Source organism: Bombus terrestris, chromosome 4 (assembly GCF_910591885.1).
Source record: "Bombus terrestris chromosome 4, iyBomTerr1.2, whole genome shotgun sequence".
Taxonomy (NCBI): domain Eukaryota; kingdom Metazoa; phylum Arthropoda; class Insecta; order Hymenoptera; family Apidae; genus Bombus; species Bombus terrestris.
In genome coordinates, this window is record NC_063272.1 from 13,803,240 (window position 1) to 13,822,478 (window position 19,239).

General features: G+C 39.5%; 2 protein-coding genes across 8 annotated transcripts in view; both read right to left on the reverse strand.

Annotated features, from left to right (window-relative positions):
* Positions 1–3,109, reverse strand: part of LOC100646221 (glutamate receptor ionotropic, kainate 2) — a 113,601-nt gene extending 110,492 nt beyond the window's left edge. For all 7 annotated transcript variants that reach the window (XM_048404807.1, XM_048404805.1, XM_012307929.3 and 4 more), the window contains exon 1: positions 2,843–3,109. The gene's annotated coding sequence lies outside the window, so the exon portion shown is untranslated. The remainder of the gene's footprint in view (positions 1–2,842) is intronic.
* Positions 3,110–14,226: 11,117 nt separating this feature from the next.
* Positions 14,227–18,404, reverse strand: LOC100646104 (endochitinase A1). Its single transcript, XM_003394906.4, has 4 exons — positions 17,920–18,404; positions 16,280–16,562; positions 15,361–15,870; positions 14,227–14,890 (listed from the first exon to the last, which is right to left on the reverse strand). The coding sequence occupies exons 1-4, from the start codon at positions 17,929–17,931 to the stop codon at positions 14,625–14,627; spliced, it is 1,071 nt and encodes a 356-aa protein (XP_003394954.2). The 5' UTR covers positions 17,932–18,404; the 3' UTR covers positions 14,227–14,624.
* Positions 18,405–19,239: the final 835 nt, after the last annotated feature.

Genomic DNA, 19,239 nt, shown 5'->3' on the forward strand with positions numbered 1-19,239 from the left:
GACCGTTAAACAAAAGGGATTCGAATCTTATATTTCTTCGATTCAATTTCGTCGTGTCGCTTCATCCGGCCATAATTCGTATCCGCTATAAAAACGTTCTAATCGCATCGAGAAAGGGAAGAAAATAACCGATATGGAAGATAAGAAAAGTTTAGGAAAGAAAAGAAGAAGGACTGATCCATCCCACGCCACGCTTTGAATATCTCTTCTCTTCTTTCTTCTTTTATCTATCTGAACCCTTCTATCTCATCCCCTTGCTCAACACCTTTGTCAGCCACCCTTTCTTTTGTGATTTATGATTGCTCGAAGCATCTTGCCGAGATCATCTAGAAAGCCTCGGGATAAGGAGATAGAGGAAATGTTGGATCGACAGTTCTCTATCTTTCCTCTTCATCGAATAGAAACATGGTTATTTCTTTGGGGAAAAAATATACACTGTCTCGCGAAAGTATTTAGATAGTTATTAGATCATTACATCTATATCCATGTTGTATGTGTATTATAACATATTTAGAAATTTCAGTAATTTCACTGTAGTAAGACACGACCATTGAGATTATATCGGTCAAACTTGAAACTAATCAGAAAATATCTACAGAAATTACAAGACACACAATTATAGTTTATTTTTGAAATTAAAAACTTGCCAATCTTCAATCGGAAATGTACAAAGAAAAATTCTCATTATAAAATGCAACGTTACGTGAATCAATTGTGAAGCAAGATATACACGCATCAAAGGGCCAGGAATTTTGCAATATTTCGCATGACGATCGACGGGAACTGATTTTCGCTTATGCGGGCGATTCCACAAAAGGTTCGACAGTAGATGGTTACGTCAGCTCTTACAATAGCTTCATCGATTGCGAGCATTGTCCTTTTTTTATCGATCGTGTTATCTAGTCACGTGCCATTGAAAGATTCGCGGAATTAGGCAGCGACTCGTACGAAATAAGCGGGTGAAATATTTAAATACGTCGCCTGACTGAATATCAAATCCGGTCTGTGCTCGACGTTCAAAATTTATATTTGCTGCTTGTTGTTCTCTTCAGTCCTTTTCCTCTCTCGCTCTCTCTCTCTATATTTTTTTCTTTTTTTTTATTTCGGCGGAGTGCACCTCTGCCGTCATAAATCTAGAACTCGTGGAAAATTACGAGGCTAATATTTCGAGTCTAGTTTTATCATTATTCTGTCTCAAAGTTACTTTGATTTCGTGACTTGGAAAAAAAATATAGTTTAATAAATTGGGACAGGAAAGGGCTGGCAACGTTTCGCCGCGTCGCGAAAGTTAATAAAGAAACCCGCCATGTTCCCTTCGTGTTTTCTTGTAACCTTCGTTTAAAAATTTGACGTCGCACTGATTACGGGGAAGCGCGATTCGTGGATCGAATTTAATTCGACTGGCAGTTCTACGGACTATCGGCAGCTGGTAGAGTACGTTTCCGTTTTGATCCACGTAGAAAAAAGAAAGAAATATGATCAACAGGCTAACGAATAGTGAAAACAATGTGAATGAGATATCTTTTGTATGTAAAATTATTTTTTGATAAATTTCTAAATCACTTCATTTAAAAAATTAAAAGCTCTTTCATTGTCCTTCCAAAAGCATCTCAATGAAACGTGTAACTAATTACCAAGCAATCAGCAACTACGAGTACCTGATACAAATGGCGAAAATTTCAAACGTAATAAATGTAGCAATGAATCAACAGCGCTGGCTGCTTCAAATAAATTACATGGAGTAAACTACGTGCGGGTTGCTTGGCAGGCGTCATTTGTACCGGTTCGCCAGGCATAATTTATTCGCGAATTACGCGTCAATGCATCTGCCGTGCAGGAAAGCGCGACGAATAGTCAATTGTAAAATTGTTATTGGTGGTCCAAGTCTAAAATACGTCCTGCTACCGTAATTTACCTCGGCCCATACCCTTCGTCGCGACCCTCTCGCCGGGTATAAGCGGTCGAACGACATTAAAGCTTGTGCCATTGTTCCGACGTGTATTCACTCCGAACTTCAACCACGACCGATGTCAGTTGGCACAGGGTTGGCTGGGATAACCGGCCAACCTATCACGCGTCAAAATAAACCTTGTTTCGCCGAACGCGCGGCAAGTCACGTGGAAAAAATATCGCGGACAAATACAGACAGCGTGAAAAAATACGATGTCAGGATAGTTCACGTCATGTGAGCCACGGTTCTCCGATATTTACCGACGAACAAATCAAGTGTGGACACGTTCGTTTTACCAAGAAATTGGGCCAGATATGTTACGAGATTCTGCGTGTGTTACGCTCTGTTTCTCGTTCGTACATTTCGAGGGATTCGCATTTCGATGATTATTGAAGTGTATAATTTAACCTCTTACCATGTAATATTGAATCACACGTGTTTGGAAGAAAAATTCAGTTCTGAATTTCAATTTTCAGGTCGAAAAGTGTTAAATATAATTTACACGAATATTCCGATGTTGGAAATAAGAATATCTAACACTCATATATGCAGGTTAGTACCAAAAGAAGCATAGAGATCGAAACGAATTTAAATGTGAGAAACAGGTTAGATATTATTGGCTTCGTCTTATTTAAGAACTCGAATCGGGGCATTCTATTGGATGTTCGAAGGTGTTCCGACCCAGATATTTAAACCGCGAATAGCAATACCGCGTAAATAATTCATATATTCGACTGTTATATTTAATTGGTCGATTCTGTCGCCATATTTAATTTCGGTTTCTAACGGTCACTCAAGATCGACACTGACACTATGTGCTTTTTAGTTTTCACAAGTTTCTGCTTATTCAAATAGTTACACAGTTTTAAACGATCTGTTAAATGTACTCACGAAGCTTTTTTGCGTGTGTCAAGTGTTGCCAAGCTGCTGCGTAGGCCGAGGGACGCGGTGTCGTGGGAAATCGATGGATTTACCGATGGACACGTGACGATCGGTGGAGGATTTTCGAAAAGGTGGACGCAGAAGGGCATGCGTGGTCGGTTTCGTTCCCGCGGCACGCGTAAACATAACCTCTATGGCGGTCGAATTTTCATCGCGACGACATAAACACAAACACCCTATCGAGGCAGCGGCCGGCGCGCGACTGCCACTAGTCCTCCGGCCGTCCACTCGCGAAACTACCCGAAATCAACCGATCCGCGTTTCGAGCCGGCCACGTGCTCCTGCCTCTGGTACACATGCGCCTTCCCACGTGCTCCGTCTATCCTATAAGAATACCGCTAAAGTACTAGTCAGATGCAACATTTTCTGTTTTCCTTTAATGGACTTTTAATTAAAGTTTTTGAAATTCAAAGCGTTATAGCGCTTTTTAATCATTTTGTTTTTGTGGTCTAACCACGAAAAACTATGTTTCAATTTACAGCTGCATAGATTATTAAATATAAATTAGATTTTTTACATTTTTTGAAAGTATAAACTGTACAAATTTAAAATATTTAAAACAAAAACTGGATTATATAAATAAAAAACTGATAATATATATGAATATAAAGGTAAATACAGAAAATAAATAATATTTATTGGAAAATGTTATCGTTATTAATATCACTAAGACAGCTATTCGTATGTATATTTACTTATATCTACAGTTTTTAACAAAGCTAACGCTTCCTCTAGGAGCTGTCCAATACTTTCACATTTTTGATCCTTAAGCTACCTATTACGTGATTTGAAGACACCAAGAGCAAATCCTCCATACATTCCTTTTGAACATTTTCTTGTTCATGTAATCAAATTTTTTCAAAATGTCTATTGCAAAGTCTAAGTATGGATCTTCCTATACAACATTCGTGACACATAAAGTAATTCATTGTAAATAACATCATTTACTAGAAGAAGAAATATCGATCGTTATGGTATTCTTGAGGACGATAGAAATTGCTCACTTTCGTTTACATATTACTCCACTTAAACAATTTTCATAATAAATAGCAACCTAATTAAGGGTTAGGAACTTAATAACACTGACAATTATGTAATAAGAAATGACAATTTTCGATAAATATTTCAATTTAAATGTTTTAAATCTTAAATAAAATAACGATTTTCGACGAATTTTTAAATTTAAATATCTGAAATTAAAATAATATAATGATTTTATACCAATTTCTAAATTTTAATATTTAAAGATTAGAACGATATTACGTTATTTATAGAATATTTCAATATAAATATTTGAGGTTTTTGGAACGGTATAAATATGGTTTCTTTATTAGCTTGAAAAAAAGACAGAAATGAGTTCTGATTTATTTTTCCCCTATTTAGAATTTCATTTTATTATTTTATTTTTAAAATATTAATAATTAAATACGCGATGATATTCTGTGAATATTAGATCAAAGTGTCATACAGCTTGCATACCATGTAGGGAATTATTGATTTCAACTGTAGAACAAAGTTAACAACTTCTCTTTCTTACTTCCTTGTTCCGCCACAACTTGGCCACAGGAAACGGTAACGACTTTTCAAGTAACGTTAAAGTAAAATTCATTTTTCGGAGTGGGGAGCGGTATTCGACAGTAAGCAGAAATGAAATTGGCATGACTTACAACTTTTACCATTGGGTACCGTTATACAAACTTCTTTCTATATTTTTGCACCGCAAATTTAAATTAACTTTTTGCTCTGCTGCGTATAATTCGGCTTGTTAAATATTTAACGAAATTCAGAGTCTGGCATCTGTAAATAATCTTATCTCCGACTAGATGAAAATTTCATAATAATTTCCCATTATTTACGCTAAAGATTTATAAGGCGAAAGTGGTTGCAGAAGTTCATGAGAGTTTTAAAGAAACCTAGCAGTCGCTCAGATTAATTAGGACCAGACAAACAGAATTTTATATCCGTCTTTAAAACTTCTACTCTTTCTCCGCAAAGTTGATGCAATTCGAATCTCAGAACTCCTTGCATTAATGTATGTGCCCGTTATGCTGATCGACAAGGCTCCACGAAATCGATCAACGTCCCCACTGACACCACAATGGAGTGCATCAATTCGATGTACGTTCATCTATGCCCTACGTCATAATAAAATGAAAGTATAATTAAAAAGACAAACTCCTTATGAGTCGCTCGGTACATCATCACTACGCACATCGGCATGACCTTTTTTGAAAGTGAATGCAACAAATCGATTTGGAATCGCCATACCACACGATCTGTTGGGACGTGCTGACGACATATCCCCACATGTTCGGTTTTGCCGATGGGATATGGAATTTTAGACGAGAAAATTAGTTTGTATGATCGATACAAAATGGTCATGCTTATAAATGGAAAAATTATCGCACGCCGATTTTCTTTTTTTAAGATCAAAGGGAAGGTTAAAAAGGAGATGGTTCAGGGACGTCAAGATTTTATGAGAAAATGCACGCGAGAAGCCTTTACGAAAGTCTAGTAGTTATTACCTTTTTTTACCATCCATCTCTCTGAACACATGCAGGAATAAGGAACACGTGTCGTAAACTAAAAGCAGATTTCAGCAACTTGCATATCTTCGTACGATCTGTATATAAAACGTCTGATTACCTGTAATAGATGAATATTTGCCTCTATCTTATGACAACTTTTACTCCACTAATATTAGCAATTTAAAGAAGATAACAATATTTTATAAAAACAAAATGCAAACTGGTCCAGAAGTGACGAATGACTTTCACATTTGAAAGTCTAACTAGAAGAGAAGCGTGAAAGGAAGCTAATTAGAAGAACAGAAATATTTAAATTCTTAAAGACATTCATGCCGATTATTCGAAAGTTTTATAGAGAAGAGAATTGCGTACCGTTTTGAACATATTCGATGACTCAGGCAGCGATCGTTAGAGGTGAGATTTTCAGGATGTCGCCAAAGTTCTCCGTGGGGTAACTGCACCCCTAACTTTGCCTGGTTGTGTAACACCGACGGTGTGCAAACAGGGCAAGCATTGAACGCAACAGGTCGCATGACATTTATATTTCCGTGTAGATCAGGACTACGGTTTAGCCGGGACACAAACCCGTTGATAAAACGTAGGAATCGTGCTTTCGAACTGTTAGCTACAATTCCAAGTGAACGAGATAGTTGCTTGTATATCCGGAGGATGGCGACGCGCTCGAACTCGGCAAATGCTTCCTCTGCGACTTTCACCGATTCTTTTACAGCCACATCGGCATATGGAATTCCATTTTTTCTTGTTTATCTATACGACCTATAGAAACGCGCTACGGAATTTCATAGCGTTGAAATTCGCTTTCCATACACTTAAATATTGTTCTACGTGTTGAATTCCCATCCTCAACGATCACTTCCGGTCCTATAGCTGTATGTCGCTATAAACTTCTATATGAATGCCAATATTTTGTTTTTTTTTTTTATGGTGGAAGTTTATTACAATTTCGTTACTTTAAAAATTGTTTCTTTTCAAATCAAGCAAGTATACCTAGTAGGATCGGATAATTTTAAGACGAGATCGAAGATTCTAAAACGGAGGTCGAGTAATAGGAAGAAACTGAAGTAAGAAAGTGGGATGACGAGAAGATGACATTGCGGTAGGAGAGTTGCCATGAGACACGATTATCTCACTTCTTCAAAGCGAAAGCAAACTGCAGGCTTATTTAAAGCGGTGACTTCCGTATCCGACTTCCGTTCTTGCCCGGATTCCGTAAAATATCCGCAGGAAATTCCTGGTGCTTTCCGGCTACAATCCTGAAAGATCCACTAAAGAATACATTTTCTAGAAACAGATATTAGAAAGTGAACGTTTATTCTCACAAATTTATCGCTTCCCTTATCGACGTTCCACCGTTTCTTTCGTGCGATTAATTAACCAGCCGACTGGTTTCATACATTGTAATATGACACGTTCGCTGAGAGGTTTGCACGGTAGCTGATTAACACGACGAAGTACAATTCTGTGTTATATGTGTAATAGAAAGCATTGCAAGCCGGGCATAATGGGGAACAAATTGCCATCGCGTACAGCATATCGTGTTATGAGACGAATATACCATAATATGGCCGATATAATTTATAACCGGCTTCAGGACGAAACCGTTCGTCCATTAAATACCATTTCCACGATCGACGCGCTAACACGATGACCGTTCTTCAGCTCGCAATGGCTAAACAGATGCGACCCACGAAACGGAATTACTAATTACCGACCCGCAATTACGCGTAATTGCCCGGGCTCGATGGGAGGGAGTCAGCTTTTAATAATGGTCATATTCATAAAACGCATACTACACAACGTATATAACACAGCGTGAAAGTTTTGGAAACGGATCAGAGAAACTCTGAACGTTTTGCTGTAGCTGCGTTGTGATAATCGTGTTAGAATATTTACGCAGTTCGAAATAATAATCCGTCGAAACTCTTGAATCAACTGGTACGTTGCATACATGCATTAAACGTTTCATTCGCACGTATTTCAATCTTTCAACGAATTTTTCCAAATTCCCTCTTTTTGAATCATCGATTTCCGGCCCTTTTTCAAACGCGTCATCGTATCGTTAGTTGCGTTAAGAGTAACAAGCTGAATCCGACATCCCTGGAAACATCGATCAATCGAGCAAACAGACGCGCGAATTATTTGTTCATATCTCTTTTGCACTATTTTCGCACTAAAATTTTCACGGTGTTTTATTTAATTCGCATATCCTTCGAAATATTTTGGTCTTCTGGAAACGCCTGCATTCTCACACTTGTTCTCGTATATTGTAGAAGTTACACGATTCTTCGCGGGCAAATACTGATCACACGATCCGGATTTTCTCTCCACTGCTTTTACTGTAAATTAAAAAATATTACTATCATCACATATACATCGAACCAAAATATGATTCCTCCGTGTATCGGTATTGATACGAAAAGCGATCTTGCAAAACGATAACGGTAACGAAAAATCCTTTAATGAAACCAATGCTTCTGAAAAACCGTCTGTTTTAAATGAAACCGAATTTATTTATTTATTTATTTATTTAACGGGCGTGGACCGCTTGCTGTCGGATATTACATGAATTAAACTACAAAAGAGTACGTACCATTTTTAAGTTACGATTTATAGAATCTCATATAAGTTAAGCGAAATGCAAGGCAAATTACAATCGTGCAAGATATAGGTAAACATACGCATTAGGATGTGATATCGTAATTACTCTCACAGTTTGATAGCGTTTACCGTCGAAGATAAGGAACATTTATGACAGTTAAAAAAAAATACGAAATTATGGAAATTCAAAATGATTTTCTCTCGTTTCTTTGCATAGAAATATGGATAATTTTGTGGACATTTATGGGAAATTCAAAGAAATTTATACAAAAATACAAAATATGTAAATTACCTATAGTATATCATTTCAATATACGTATTATTTAATAAATTAAACAAATTTTTCCTTATGTAACTAAATAATACTAAATGATACAATACGTTCTTTGTCGATAATTCCGTAAAAAAAAATTTATGATTTATCGTCATTTATCAACATTTGCGTAGGCTTTATTGGTCAGGGCACTAATAAAGGCGGTGATCGGCAAAGCGGGAGGGCATCGGTGCTGGTTAATTTGGCTTGGTGCCCTTGATTAAACGTCTGTCCCTTATCGGGATTCGAGTACGCCGTCCGCCTATAACCCTTCCGGTATGCTGGCTGAAAATTTATCGGCCGGACGGTGGCAAGGGTGTCGCCCTGGTATTGTTTTTCCGTTATCTTCAGTATGGTTTAGATTACTCGTGCTTCCGTAGTCGGTGCTCGCGACGAGGTTGCCGACCGGAACAATCATGGGCGGCAACGATGTCTGCCGTGTGCCAAACGATAAGCCGCCAGTTAAGCTCGACACAAAAGCGCTCGCTAGTGTGTAATAGCAAAGTACTCTGCCCTTGGGAATATTATACTGACGGAAAAGAAACCAATCAATCAACTTCGAGGTCGATTTATTTGAAAATGATTCCTCAAGCAGTAAAGAATTTCGATATAACTTGAGATTTAAAAAATTATACAAGATCGAGATGTGGAAGAGTAAGAATTAAAGATACTTTCTGTTTCGTTTCTTTTTAATTGAACTATTGCAGACTTTGATCGATCGATTCTTCGACGAGGAAGGAAGTGATATAAAATCAGAAGTTAACGTTTATTTAATGGAGGTGGGATTCGACGGTTGCCATGCTATTTGAAAGTCAAATTAAACGAGTAAAGAAAGGGTAGAGACGATCGTAACGAGAATGAATGGGAAACCGATGGAATCGCTGAAGATCGATAAGAAGTGCTGAAAACGACGCTGAGGACTCGTAAAACGAAGAAAGGGAGGAATGCTATATAGCAGATAGGATCTGTCATACTTTCACTCGCGCGAGATTCGATTTGTCTCGTTCATCTACCATTCATTACTCGAGTAACGAACATTTCCTCGTACTGAAAGTTTACATTAATTCGTCCCGATTTAAAAAAAATCGCGAAACTCGTCAATTTGAAGGACTCGACGACACCGACGACGAAGAAAGTTCAATTAACGAGATAGATCGCGTCTTGCATGTTGCAACGCGTCGTACGGCGTACGAAAATCTGGTTAAACGCATGTACACCCCATTTCCGCTGACGTCCTACTCACGAACTTCTGTTGTTATCAGATTCCGAGCGTAAAGTCGACGCGTTATTCGCGATACTGGCAGAGTCACGAACTTCGCATGAATCTGTGTTTCTGACTGGCCCGGCCGCGTTACGTATCGCTACCACGTCGAAAGCTTCTGTTTTCCGATCGAGACATCGAAATATCACGCAACGACTGAGTTTCTTCCTCGAAAGTAACTACTTTTGACAAATTTCGCTCGTTCTCAGGCTCTAGCTGTATTTCTACGAGCTAACAAACACACGTCACGCATACCTGATATCTGTCTTCTTTTATCATTTCCTTTCTTCCCTGTCTTTCGTCTTCTGCTCGTTTTAAAGGCAATCTTTTCCAAGACAGCGACGACATTCCATGCAATCTACCGTAACGACCTTTGATGTCGAATCTCCTCGTGGCCAATGAAGATAATGTGCGTGTCTGCCGTCCGTGACCTGAGTCGATAGTATCTCATGATAACGAGAGAAAAGAATTCGTTAACGAGCACGAGTCAAAGGGTGGGTGGAGTTTCGCGTGCGTGGTCGGCCAAGGTGTCAATGTTAATTGCGTCGAAGAACTTTCACGTCTTGAACAATTCCGAGCAGTGCCGTCGTTACGTCCATTCGTTTCAGATATTCGACAGCATCGACGTTGATCTTTTTCAACGAGTTCTCTAGGATATGAGCGCGGCGGTGCTGTCAGCCGCGAAGAATAGTTCAGCTTCCCTTTTCGCGGAGAACAATGATATTTAAAGGCATTTCTCGTAGCCAATTCGACAGCGATTTATTATCTAACCGCGAGAAGGAGACTTACAAATTCAGCGCATTCACCGTGGCCCACCTTGTCAGGCGAAAATCACGTTTCTCCTTCAAATTCACCTCAGAAATTCGCATCCATCAAAGTCTTCCTTTCCGCTTCCAAATTTATTCTGCTCGTCCATTTCGAAAACTTCGTCCATTAATATCGCTTGTTGTCCCGTTAAATAACAAAGCTGGAATTTTAATTGTTCATATGGTGCCGGGACTGAGTCCGACTGGGATATCGAAGTGTACTACGAAAATTATGAAAATGTGTTATTATTCGCAAGCTGGTTGATTTCAGCGTGCGATAAAATTATCATTTTGGCCATGATATCATTTTCGAGAATTCTAGGACGTACATTGTCGTAGATAGCGCATTAGCGCAAAGTGAATTCAACCTCCCTCGGAGCGCGTTACGCCATTACGAGAATTACCAACGCGACTGCATTGCCTCTCTCTGTTTTTCTCCGTGTTACCGTAAAATTGCCCCGTTTATTGGGATTCATTGTTGTCCTCGTTCGGCGGCGCGCTCTGCCGTATTTACACGAGCTGCAACACACCAATCGGACGAAGAACGGGATGAGTGTCGACTGCCAGTGTCGAATTAATTTCCGTCGTGCAGCATCATTGTCGCCCCCCTCGACCCGATAAACGTTTTCGAGAGACGTTACCGTTTCAATCCCACGTCATAGTCGGCGTTTTACCGAATAATAGCTTCTCAATAAGCTGAAAATATTGTCGAGCCCTTTGTTCGCGATTATAATTAAAGCTTCAATTTCTTTTGTAAATAGTAACTCATTATCGATGAATGCGAAACACGCTCCGTGCGTGATTTATACGTGAAAGGAGAGAAGGACGCAACTTCCACGCAAAATACTCCGCTGCAAAGAGTCTCTTTTGTTACGTTTTCAGCGGCGTTTCATTAAACGACGCCATTCTGCTAGGGATGTTTATGTCGTTCGTTGAATCAGGTATTGTTCACTTAACTGGCACGATCCTAGGTGTAACATTCATTTAATGGGCACGATGGAGGCAAAATTGCAGCGAATCATGATTTCGTCGGGTTCCATAGAATTTCACCCCGGGGCCAGGATAATCGGATTCTCGTTGGGAGTGCTTTCATGCGATTCATTAGAGCGCCATTTATATTTCTCGATGGTGAAAAACGAATCAATCGGGCAAAGTATGTTTAATGGCAGCCGACCTCACACGATCTTCTGTCAAATATCAGTTCCAGCGATTGAATTTTCCACATAACGTCCAAACGAGAAGCTAAATCGAGAGGAAAAGAATGGTAGACGAATTACGTTACATCGTGCACTTAAAACGATAAAGACGGAACGACGTCGTGTAGCGAGTTTTTGTCGCAACTGTACCTGGCAGCGTGCTCCAACCTTTCGGTAAAAAGTTGCTGTTCCACGATAAAACGATACGCCAGTTAACATTGTTTACGGCTCGTTCGATTCCATAAAATCAATAAACCAGCATGACGCGTCGATTAAAAAATATTCCAACATCGCGACCATTTTACCTCGATTCGACGAGCCTATCATTTTTATTCGTTCGATTGAATTACAGTAGGTTGCTTATTCTCGAAAAGTACGAACGCGTGTCCTTTCTCATCGACAATCTTAAATGTTATGAAAGCACACTGTCAGCACGTGACAATATCCACTCGTAAAGCCGTCCTTTATCTTTCTCTTATTCAGAGTTTCTCGTAATCTTACGGAAGTTTCATTTCAGGAATATTCAGGTGTTCAACAATCGTGTTGTTCAACTATAATCAAATTATACTTGTTTCTATATATTTTAATAAATTAACAAAAATCGTGAGAATAACGCATCGTGCTCATCGCGTTATCGTTATCCACGTACAAAGATAAAGGTTATGCATTTACGCGAAAATATTTACGAGTTAATTAAATATATAAGTGGAACCTTTGAGAATAGCACCTCAAGACGTTTTAATTCACTCGCTGTTGGCCGCTTAATAGAATCAGAAGAATTTCTCCGCAGTATTCGCCATGAACGGAAGAAAATTTACTTTTTCATGTTTATTGCTTGTCGTTTTAATGCAGGTATGTAAAATTCGCATTTTCAAGTTGCCTGAATCGCAATGCATGTCGCTTGCTTTTAGAGAGAAAAAGAGAAGAAAAAATGAACGATTTTAACGACCGAGAATGAAGCATCAAAGGTTTAAACTGAAATAAACGAGGCATAATGTTCATACAAGAACGCTGAACGTATCGTGAGTGCGCGAGAAACTTTGCAATTTAAACGAGTTAACTTGTTTTTAATTTACGTCACTCCAATGTCCATGACACGATTCTCAACGATAAAATATATAATTCATCTTCGATCGTTACTCATGCGTCTCTTAATGGCGATATGAAAAAAGGAAACAGCAGCAAAATATCAATATTAAATGAAAAATAATTAAAGTACTCGTATTTATTTTTCAGGTGACCGAATCTGTTACTGAAAATGTTTCGATCAACAAAATTCTATCGGCAGTCAAGGATGTAATTTTACCGCAATTACGGTCAACATCCAGTAAAATCGCGGGGCAGTTAAACACTCAACAGATGTACGAACCAAAAACTACTACAATGTCACCACCAATTTTTATGCAATCCAACACTCCTTTGGCAACTAGTAACTCGGTAAATGATATTAATTACATATCAGATGGTATAAATACGAATAAAATAAATATAAATAGTTCTCTGAATTGTTTACACTTGAAATAAACTAACAAGTAAAACAAATAAATTAACAACTAACAAGTTGTTAATAATTTAGTGTATGGAATATTAATAAGTTCACGGACAGTAAAGAATACATATTATAACTTTTTAAAATTCTATCTATCAACATATTTAATAATGAGTTAGAATTGAATTCAGGAGGAAAATTGTTTTCGAACGACTACTTTCATCTTGTGGACACAAAGACGTATAGAATGATCGAGAAGAGTTTGAAACGTAGAACAGATATGCGAACGTTTGCAATCTAACATAGAGCAAAAGTTTATAGTGACTTGTTTCCACAAAGTTCGTTTGCCTAGTGAAAGCCGCCTGGTAATAATTGAGTTTCAAGCTTAATCGTACAGTTTAGGTTCGGCTTGTTTGCCATGATTTAACCCAAACTACAGGTTGCGCCATACGCCAGATCGCTCCAATCGCAAGTCGACTAACTAGATAAACATGATAAATATAACTTCGTTAAATCGCTGCGCTGTTGTTTGTAACAATACAGAAATTCATCGACGTCGTAATTATAGGATAACATGCTTAGGATAACACGAAATAGATTGTGCCAAAGCTCGAAAGTACGTCGTGCGTGCAATGATTCATGGAACTATCTGCAATTACTACTACAAAAACGTCTCACATTTGTGAGTTTTGCAAAACATTTTAAAATTTAATTAGAATCTTAAAGAGACGCGATTGTATCGGTGAAGTTCGGAACGAACCTGAAGATGAAAATAGAAGTTATAAGATATTTATTCCAAACGTACACTCCGCAGAGATTATAAAAATACTTATGTAAAAATTTCATGTATACAGATTTTTGGATTTATTCCAAATTTTACTAACAGAGCCGTAACTGTGTCTCATTTCAATGTTAATAAGGTTCCAAGAGGTTCTCCATATATATCAATCAATTCAACAAAACTGGTTTATAAACAATTCAACAAAACTGGTAGAAATTGCAATTGCCGTTTAAAGTTGCATCAACGTGTCCCCGTTTCTATTACGTTATCGAGTATCGTTGCGAAAAGAACAAGTTAGCGGGGTGGAAAACAGTCAGGAAGGAAAACAGATAGAACTGGCTCCTTACTTATGCACGGTTTTATTAAATACAAAAATCGAGGTACTCAAACAGATATAGAGAAGTGGTAGCTATTGTATTCAATGATTGTACACAGGCAAATAACGCAGCGGCCATCAATGCCAACCGCTTGTAGCGTTGGTCCCAGTGGTTGTCCTTGCACAACTTTTCCCTTCCTTGTATCGTGTCGGCGCGGTCGCCAACGCAATGTCAACGAATGCGCTTGTCTAGCCACGTTAGCTCGTGTAAAACCCACCTTAGAAAGGCCCGATTCGCCAATCAACTGCCTCTATAGCCACATGGCATCGACCGGTTTCTCACAAACGATTCGATTTTTCTTTTACAGGAACAACAAGCGACGAGTAAAGAAACGGACGTACAAGGGAATAAGCAGTTTGATCTACAAATGGTACAGAGGAACCTTAAGCAGCAACGGGGATGCGCTACCGGTAGAGACGGACCCCGAGGGACCGGAAACTATCGCGGGCGGTGCTGTTCCTGTTGATACGACAACGTTACTTAAGGGAGTCTCGCCGAGTGCGATCGTACCTAGAGGTGAAATCAAATTAATTCTCGCTGATGCGAAGGCCGTCGAACTTCCGGAAGTACTCGTCACCGTGCTCGAGCTCGATGCTGAACCCTCGATCCTTGTTGGCTCTGTAGTATCTGCAAATAAATTTCGTTACACTGGAATAGAGCATATGTAAATAGTATCGATGTCACACGGTCCCAGTAACATAATTACTGTTGATCTTCCAGGTTCTAGATGAGGTTGATTTAGTGGGTTGTTTACAGCTCGAAGCTTTAATCAATTCGAAGACAGATTCCTATCACAAAACGATCTCTAGCAGCTAGTATCTTTCTCATTTTGTATCGTGGAACAGGATAGGTGACAAAGTTCGTTCAACATAACGCGGCCATAAATATTATTGTCTATCGTATGAAATGTCTAATATCGTTTTATCGATCTTTTACTCCCTCCTTTTCAACAAATATCTTTTGTCCTTATAGATAAATATATGTATCGATTACTATATATAATATATGTATCAAGACTGGGAATTTTCTCTTTTTAATTGTTACGTACATATAGACGAATAGATGCATTTTTTTAAGGATTTAAAGAAAAATCTTACCTGACGCTAAACCAGATACTTCACTGGTTTGTTCAGCACTTATGTTGCTTGAAACCGACACATTGGCTACCGCACTGGAAGACACGCTGACAGATTTAGCGGTTGCCGAAGCAGCAACACTAGCAGCAGTCACTGCTTCAGGTGTGGAAGCTTCAACGCCAGCCGGTGCCGGTATCGGTGGAACGGTTGGACCGGCGATGATTATAGGCCCGGTGGAGGGACCTATTACTGCGTTCGCTGACGCTATGCCTATTGTTTCTCTAATTGCCGTGGCCGTGACGTTCGTCGATGCCTTCGTGGTCGATGATTCTTCTGCGCTTTCGATTGCAACAACCGCCTTCGCTGACGCTGCAACGGCGCCTTTCTTTGTTTCTGCTTCGGCTGACGCTGCGTTATTGGTGTCTGCGATAGCGACGGAATTGTCGGATGGCGCTACTAGCGTCACCGCGCCAGCCGAAGCTCCTTTAACGAGGACTGTATCTTCTGGCACAGCTGAGGCAACGGTTGGTTCTAAAAAGAAAAGAAAAGAAAATGAAAAGAAACACAAAATAATAACTTTAGCAACTTTTCATAACGATAGCAACTTTTATCTATTTTTCTCGTAATCGTCCAGTACGTTCTCCTGAATACGTTCAAATTTATGGATGTACTAAATTTGTAATTCGCTGAAGGAACGTGGTACAGATAAATTCTTGGCTTTATGTATCTCGTAAAATGTTCATGTTAATAGTAAGAGCCGGGACTGTTTGTTTATGTAAGTCGAATAGTTTTAAATATAGCCTTCAGTTGATGGCGCCATAAATATTCAGATTGAATTCAAAATCCTTCGGAACAACCCCGGCTATTTCGTTGCCTCTCTAAACTTTCTAAACCCCGAAGAACAATCGTGCGTTTAATCTTATCCCAAATGATAAATTACTTAGCGTCGTTGGAGGAGGAGAGCTGGTTGCGGGAATTCCTGGAGACACGATGGTCACTGGTCCGGAAGACGATCCCTCGATGACAGTTTTTGTTACGGGGCCAGCAACTATGGTTTGAGCTTTCTTGGCCGGTTCCGCGGGTAACAGGCTCACCGCAGGTGCGACTCCGTAAACTGGTGCAACGAGCAATGGTCCCGCCGATTGTCCGACGCCCACTATTTCATGATAAGGCCAGCTGCTTGCGCGAACGGACGTTAAGAAAATCGATGCCACAAACCGTAACTGAAAACGGATAAGGCGTGATTTATTAAGACGAGCGTCAGAAACTATCACGTGGGTTGCAGCGACACAATAGTTGAAATGCTTTCTTGTAATCTTACTCGTAAATATCTCTCCCAGGTATTAACTCGAACCTAAAAACACCTTCGCATCAACTCCAATGAATATTACGATAATCAAGCGTATACCCTTCTGTATTACCCAACACCATGGAGAGAGAGTGTGTGTGTGTGTGTCTATCATTCGATTTAACGAATCAGGATTTGAACTTTGACCTTTGCCGAGCTCTGTCGAGTATATGTACTTAGGTCCTAAATGCACCGTTTCTCTCCAAGTCTAACGCTCGAACGTCAGCTATTCACAGTCACGTTGAGAAATTTCGAAATTATCATTCGAATCTGCGTTATCTCGTGCCAAATGGAAGCTATGTTTTATTAACGAATGTCAGCTACTTCTTCTCGAGGATTTAACAAACGTCGACTGTAATAAGGATAACTAGATTTATCATAGTTTAAACATGATCTGCTGCCGTGAGTCGTGTTAACGAGACGGCTGATTTGAGAACAATATCCGACACGCATATACACGATCCAGTGGCCACGGATAGAATCACATACGCATCGCGAATTTGCATAACTTGGTTTTCCGGCAGACGTGCCGCGCATGAACACGTCATCGCTGCACCCATCGTTGCATCTACGTGGACAGCATTAGGCCAAATTTTTTTAACGCCGCGAACGCTTCCTCGAAGAAAGAATTCGCTCCCTTGATCATATAGGTATTAAGTAACAATCGAAACTGATCGACGAATCGATGATTGGACTTATAATGAAACTAGGATTGCATAGAATTCGTAACGATGAGAAAATTTTGAAAAATATTCCGTCGATACCGTTCTATTAGATTCTAGGGAATCATAATGATAAAAAAAAGTTTAGAGATTGATCTTTCATAGCAGAGATTCCAATTAGAAGAATAAATGATACGCGTTATTATATTTCCGTACTTCAACGCGACGAAATTTCAACGTCATAACTGTCAGACCATTATCACTGTAACGCGACAATTATGCGACGTATTTAAACGGAATCAATGGATTACCCATCTTAATCAAAGTTATAGAACGCGGCCATACGTTTCAATTATCCGACTGTCAGCTAACACCGTGGCGCTCTATATATCAATGAAACATTGGTCAGAGACGGGGAGCCGTTCATATTTCACTGACGACACGAAAGTGCATTACGAGCTAACAGATTAAAGTTTTCTCATCAGGAACTGCTGCACGGATTCCCTCTATTTTCGTAACAATTTCTTCTTCGACTTGCTCGATGAGCTACGATAAAGTTTCTCAGCTTACCAGCAACTTCATGGCTCGGTCCGTTCGACAAATCCGTTTTTCTTTTCTCTTATTATCTCTGTATCCCGCGGAATTTTCCCGCCAGTATACCGTTGTCTACTGAACCATTTCGAACCGGCTTGAACCGTTATATAGTCCATTACGTATAACCTCCGATGATGAGTAAGGAAAAATGGTCACCGCGCCCTGTTTCCCTCGCAAAGATACAGACTCTTTGGAATTCCGTGCGCAGAAAAGCAGAACAAAGACGCTGGCTTGCATGGTCTGTGCACGTAGTGCACAATTGCTATGACTTGTTGCAGACCAGTTCCCTGCCGACTACCACTTTCCACTATTAAGATGCGAATCGGATTTTGGAATGTTTTGCAATTTGCTTGCTTGGTGAGAAGTAAAAGTTGCTCCTTTGTACTTTGATTCTTCTCTTGCGCGAGACGGTGAGCTTTGATTACGATGCAGCTACGTTTATTGAAGCGAAACTGTAGTTAGCGCCCGTTTAAATGAACACTTGTCGATTGAATCCACTTATCTGAACGCGAACTGCTATTATGCGAGGAATTATAGGCAGTGGAGAGAATGAGTGGACTTCTATTATAGAGTCTGCAATTATACGAAGTGTTTGTTCCGCCGATGGGATCAAATAAGTGGAATTCTACGGTGTACAGTCTACTTTTATCATTAAACGATGAAGACAGAATGAACAGACGCATTATCCGTTACACAGAAAGCAAAGATTTAGATGTCTAAGAACGTTGAAGATTTTCCTAGGATGAAGGAATCCTTTCCAAGAATTCTTAACTCTATATTTATCTCCTATCCAAGTAGTACCTCAGTAAAAAACCAAGAACACGATGTGACGATTTACATCTTAGATACAGATGTATTCTCATCCGGCACCTTGGAAGATGAAAGCTCACGAGAGCAGTCCTTGCAATCTGTTTCGCAAACGGATAATAAAATTATATTATCGCGTAGCGCGCGCACGTGGAATAAATAGCGTTCGGGGAGGAAAAATAGAGGCCACGTGAAAAAATGGAATTGGTGGCGCGTGGATACGGTCAATTGCTTTTGTATGTTGTAACATTTGACTAGACTTTCAAGGCAGCATTTCCTGCTTTCCTATATCGGCGATCGAACATTTTAGTCCATTGACCGCCGCGTATTCAAGGCCGTCTCACGCAAAATCGAAAGTCAATTTCGCAACATCTCGCGCGGATTGCATCTTATAATCGAACCCTAAATTCAACCGCAGCTGATCTATCTTTCTCCCTCTTTCGACCGAAACCTTGGGGTCGATCGTTAGACGTAACGAGGCGAGTATAT